This window comes from Lactuca serriola, chromosome 8 (assembly GCF_051521515.1).
Source record: "Lactuca serriola cultivar US96UC23 chromosome 8, Lser_US96UC23_V15, whole genome shotgun sequence".
Classification (NCBI taxonomy): Eukaryota; Viridiplantae; Streptophyta; class Magnoliopsida; order Asterales; family Asteraceae; genus Lactuca; species Lactuca serriola.
Window position 1 is genome coordinate 141,791,659 of NC_136415.1, and position 5,770 is coordinate 141,797,428.

Below are 5,770 nucleotides of genomic sequence, written 5' to 3' on the forward strand. Positions count from 1 at the left end.
ATTTAATATCATATCCAGTATAACTATTCAAATACAAAGTTATTCAACAGAAAACAAAAACCATTGTTAAATGAGAAGTGATCTACACATAAAACTTTTTGTCATACACAACAATTTATGCTTTAGAAGATTGTACAAAAAGAAAAACATAACTTCAAGATCCATCTCCTATAGAGTTTATATTTAAATGAAAAACACGGTAAATATAAATAGAAAATAAAAGCTTACAAATACTTGTGTTAAACAAGTCAAAAGATTTAAAGAAGAAACAATAAAATGGAAGTAATTGCATGGTTTGCTAAACAAAATTCAGTTATTGAACAGCCAGCTACCAACAATTAGGTGAGTGTTTAAAGAAAACTACCTTATTTGAACCACTAACTAATTTAATCCAAAAAAAAAAAAGTTAAATCATAAATGCACGATGTTAATGGGTTTCTGTTCATGTTCATGTTCATGATATTTGCTGATCCATATTATATAACAATATGCTATAATACTTTTAAGAAACAATTACCCATAAAAAAAATGGCATAATAATGGCTAAAACAGAAAACTTGCTTTTATTTATTTATTGTATTAACTTTTGACTACATTTTGGGGTTGAGCAAAAAAATCCTTTGCATTTCTTGCTACCTCTGCCTCCAGAATAGATTCCAGCATAATGTCGGATCCCTTTGCATCAGCTGCCATTTACAACATAAACAAGAGTTATTCAAATACAAAGTTATTTATTGTATTACAGCATTGTAGTTTTTTTTTTTTTTTTTTTTAAAATCTACCAAATGATAGCAATATCAATAAAAAGAAAATGAAAGTATGTTGCTATTTGTTAGTTACCTGTGCGATTAGGCAACAATCCTGTGTCTTGAGCTGATACAGGAAGAACAGTGAGGCCAGATTCATCAGTAAGCTCACTCATAACTTCATTATTTGTATTTGTAGCTTCAGAACGCAAAGCTGCTGACTCAGCTAATCTTGCATAAGCAGTAGCTTGGTCGTGCATGTCTGATGATGGTGAGGCAGTTGCATTATAATTATAAACCTGGGGTGCAAATTGCAAAATAACAAATCAATGATAAATCTAGTGATTTTCATTACAGAGTTCTGTGAATGAAATTTGAGTTTTAGGGTTTGAACCTTAGGGGTAGCAGTTGGTAATGCTTCATCATCAATGGGTTTTACAGGAACAGTATTCCCTAAAAGTTGAAATATAAGTATGATTAATATGGATAATTTACAGAAAAAAAAAGGGAGCTTAGATGATGATACATACCATTTGTATCTGGAATCTGGGAAACATTGTCCACAAGCCTCTTGGTTAATGGGCCAGGATTCACAAAGGAAATTGTTCGGATTTCATGACGTATGGCTTCAAGTTGAGCGATAGTATCTTGAAGTTCCTTGTGCACCTGTGATTGAAAGAGACTATCAGAAACAAATCGTAATCGATCTTCAATAACAGATTTACAATTTGATATGAAAACTTTTCTAAAGTATCACCAACGTTTCGAATTTGAGGTGTTTGTAAACAACTACTCCGTGGATTTGGTTTTAGGACTGCGGGATTTTAGGGTTATAGAGAGACCTGTTTAGCCTGAGACTGCTGCATGACATTGTCGAACTGTCCACGAGCCATTTGAACGTATCCGATTGACCGGCCAGCTAACCTCCCGGCGACTCGTGCTATGCGTGGGAGATCTTTGGGGCCTAGTGTCGAATGAGGATCAATCATTTTGAACAGCAATTACAAAAATCAAACTAACACAAATACTCGTAATCACGATATGAAAATCGAACATAACGAGATCAATTAGCTTGAAAATGTGTATTCTCACACCATGAGATTAAACGTAACGTTAATTGGAGCGAGGGCAGAAAGATTTCGCGTACCGATGAGAGCTGCCGTGGCTCCGATGATAAGGAAAAGCTCCCCGTACGAAAGACCTAGCATCGTTTATTGGTACGCTATGATCCCCTTGAGAAGAAGAATAAGGCACCAGCACAGAAATCTTTGCAAATTAAGTATACAGTTTAGATTTTAGAGAAAACGATGAAGCCGCTTGAGTTCTTAAACGGGATGTAATCCGGCAATGCGCCGCCGTGACATTAGTATACCCCCACCGCTACCGGTGTAGGAGGGAGGAACCAGTATAATAAAGGTAAAGTACGTTTGACCCCTTATACCTTACAAATTATTCTTATCGGCCAAGGGAGTTTTTTTTTTTTTTTTTTTTTTTTTTTTTTTTAATTTAATTTTTACGTTTTGAACAAGAGATTGATTTTAATTCATATCTCATGTTCAAACGATATTGGGGAGAACCAATAAATAGTTGATCGCTTATTTTAAGAACAACGAAAGTTGGTAGTGTCTTAAAAACATTCTTTATTGGTTATTTAGAGTTGTATAAGTAATTATAGTTATCGACTTATCTAAGTAAGAGACTATTGGATTAAGGTGTCTAAGGTCCTAACTAAATAAATATAATATTGATGAATAAGAGTAAAGTCATTTTTGGGTTGCCTTGATAACCAAAAAAGTGTCTACATTGATTTTAAAGAGAGATAAATGATTTATTAATATAGTATATGACTAATATATTAATTAGAAATAGTTATAATTAATTTAGAATTAGTCATAATTAATTTGGAATTAATTATGGGTTAATTAGAATTAATTAAAAGTTAAAGGACTATAGTTGTAATTGTTCTAAAGTTGAGCAGATGACATGTTCTATAACCCTCCTGCTATTGACGGTATTAGAGGCTCTCTTGGAGCCGTCTGAAAGCTTTCATGAGGATAAACTAGGAACTAGATAATTACTTTATTTAAAATAATATTATTTTATGTTTAAATTAGGGTTCTATGTGTTTCTTTGTCGGCTATAAATAAAGCCTTTAAAATTGAAATTTTCGGTCAAGCTTTCTAAGAAGATCAAATCAGAAAATTTCATACCTCTCCCCTCTCCCCTAAATCTTCTAGGGTTCTTGTATTGTGGGTGTGAACCATTAGAGGCTTGTATACAATTGAAACTAGTTTTCAAGAGACAATTGAATTGTTCAAAGGGTTTGTTTACAACAACAAATCAGAGGTATGCAATTGAACTTGTGAATTTCGATTTCAACTAGGATTAGAGTTTTGTTGTTCAATTGTATTTTGCTTCAATAGTGTTATGACATAGATCCAAAACTAGGTTGCATGTACCCTTAAGAGTTTAAGATATTTTTTTCGTATTGTTAGTTTGTTACATGTAAAACCCATCAGTGATATAAGAGCATTAGGTTGTCTAACATTTGAATGTGCATAAATCGAACTTGAACAATTGGAGAAAAAATCGACATTATGTTTCGTCGCCACGACATGGGGCTCTTCTGCCACGTCGTGGCCCACTGTCTGATCCGTGATATTTTCTTTTGCAACGACGTGGAGCTTATCTACCACGACATGGGAAACCTTTTGTTCAACGAATATATATACTAGACGAATTCTCGCGCGTTGCGCAACGAAGATTAAAAATATATTGATAAAATATTGAAAACTATATGTTTAAAATGGTTATGTTATTGACATTAACTTTGAGATAATATTTTTGTACTAATATATATATATATATATATATATATATTATTTTGAACAATAATATTCATTGACATCAACTCACATTCCTCATTAATATAATTAAATATAATTATCTATTTAGTTTTAATTTTTAACAATTATCATTATTGATTAAATATATTTTTATTTATGCGATCATTTTCTAATTTTAATAATGATGTTCATTTGAAATATAATTTATTTATAACTAAATGTAATTTATAATCTGATGTTATTATCATTTAAAATTGTTATTCATTATTTTTAAACCACTTATTAATAATAATAAATTTAAGAAGACTTTTAAGAAACAGTTAATATTATTATTAAAATGTGAAACATACACTAAATAATAAAGTAATAAGATAGACAATTTGCATTTCAAAAGAGACTTGTATGGATAATATGACATATCCATGTAATTTGATTTTATTATTTATAATTATTGCTTATTAATTTTAAAACCACTTGTTATTATTAATAAGTGAAAGAAACTTTTAAAAAACACTTATTATTATAATTAAAATGTTAAATATATACTAAAATATAAAGTGATAAGATAGACAATTTGCATTTTAAAAAATGTTTACATGGATAATATGGATAATATGACATATCCATGATTTTTAATTAATTATTGTTTTGAAGTAACATGAAAATACAAACATGCATACAATAGTTAATTAAATATTATATATATCACCTTCCATCACATATGATCGATAACATAAATATAATCTAATTTACATTAAAATTTCAAGCACAACATACAATGATATTCTTAAAAGAATACTTAAATCAAGAAAAGACAAAAAAGAATTGGTATATAACAAACTTACAAATTAAAACTTCAACATAATAACATGACTCGAAAAATTGTTCAAATCCCTCAAACCAACACAAAAAAACTTTAAACTTGTTTTCTTTGTGAATTTTGTATGTGATTTGTATTTGTGTGTCTACTAAAAAAGATTGACAAAGTATCCATTAATTGTTTATTAAATATATTATATAAGTTATAAAACATTTGAATTGTTAATAATTATTAAGAGACTTTTGAGTGGTATTCATTAAAATAGAAGGTTTCAAATGCATGAGGTGTTTGCAAATTTTTATGGGGGTTTCAAATACATAAGGTTCAAGGAAAAATGATAGCGTTATAAGTATGTATGATATATATATATATATATATATATATATATATATATATTAAAAGTTTAATACTATATGTATAACATGAGTCAGTTTAATCGCTAGTATGCCTCATTCACGAAGTCATGCTATAAAGAGGATATAAGAAAGCGACATATAAAATGGTTGTTGAATGCGTGTTTATTCTACCCACTGCTCTACTGTGTGGTGGAGGGTCGTTAGTAGAACGAGTTAAACAAGACATAATAACATTAAAAGTATAATGTTATAAAGTAATAGAACTTTTTACAAAATTTTCCCATTCTAGTTACTTTAAGGAAAATGTGAAAGTGTATGTTAATCCATGAAAACGCATATCAATCTTTATGAGTCGTTTATAGAGCGTGTGTGGTTAACCAACACACTAATTAGGAACTATAAAATTGAAATGATGGCAGAACTCAATCGTTAATTAATGGAGCGTGAGTGATTTACCGACACTTTAATTTGAGTCGATAAAAGACATTGAGGCTATCAAGCGGGTTTGCATGGTTATTAACATCTTATTTGTGATCATCGGCATCCCATTCACAAATTGAAGAGCATAATCGAGATTAAACATGCCCTTGATAAATTTCAAATGATAGGAATTTCATATTTTGAAATTGGTAAAATACACTACCCACCTTAAATGAATTTGTTATTAGATTATGGCATCCCTTTTCTTAATTTCGAATTGCATCATTAGATCCTTGTAACATCGTGATTTTTCACCTAATTTTTTTTATTTTTAAAATATTTATTTAACAGAATACGTTAGCGTAAGTCTTATTTTGAATTACTTGAAAACATCACCAATGTTACTTTTATTACCAAAAGCAACATGTATCAAAATTATAGTTCATAAACCAATCCAAAACAAGTTATCAACAACAAGCTGCCACCTGTAACTGATCAAAGAGATCATCAATCCTCGGCAATGGATGACGGTTCTTCATCGTCAACTTTTTCAACTCCCGGTAATCAATGCACATCCGGTGT

The 5,770-nt window shown here is 30.0% G+C and overlaps 1 protein-coding gene across 1 annotated transcript; it reads right to left on the bottom strand.

Moving 5' to 3' along the window:
- Positions 1-540: 540 nt before the first annotated feature.
- LOC145071047 (uncharacterized) lies at positions 541-2,167 on the bottom strand. Its single transcript, XM_079017985.1, has 6 exons — positions 1,894-2,167; positions 1,589-1,710; positions 1,277-1,412; positions 1,141-1,199; positions 841-1,045; positions 541-686 (listed from the first exon to the last, which is right to left on the bottom strand). Exons 1-6 carry the CDS (start codon positions 1,952-1,954, stop codon positions 580-582), a joined length of 690 nt encoding a protein of 229 aa, XP_078874111.1. The 5' UTR covers positions 1,955-2,167; the 3' UTR covers positions 541-579.
- Positions 2,168-5,770: the final 3,603 nt, after the last annotated feature.

What these genes read in the sequence shown, in the direction of transcription:
- LOC145071047 (XM_079017985.1), bottom strand. Translation starts at nt 1,954, where the DNA reads ATGCTAGGTCTTTCGTACGGGGAGCTTTTCCTTATCATCGGAGCCACG. An exon ending in AGCAGTCTCAGGCTAAACAG is followed by an intron (nt 1,413 to 1,588) that starts GTCTCTCTATAA and finishes TTTCAATCACAG; the next exon opens with GTGCACAAGGAACTTCAAGA. An exon ending in CCAGATTCCAGATACAAATG is followed by an intron (nt 1,200 to 1,276) that starts GTATGTATCATC and finishes TTCAACTTTTAG; the next exon opens with GGAATACTGTTCCTGTAAAA.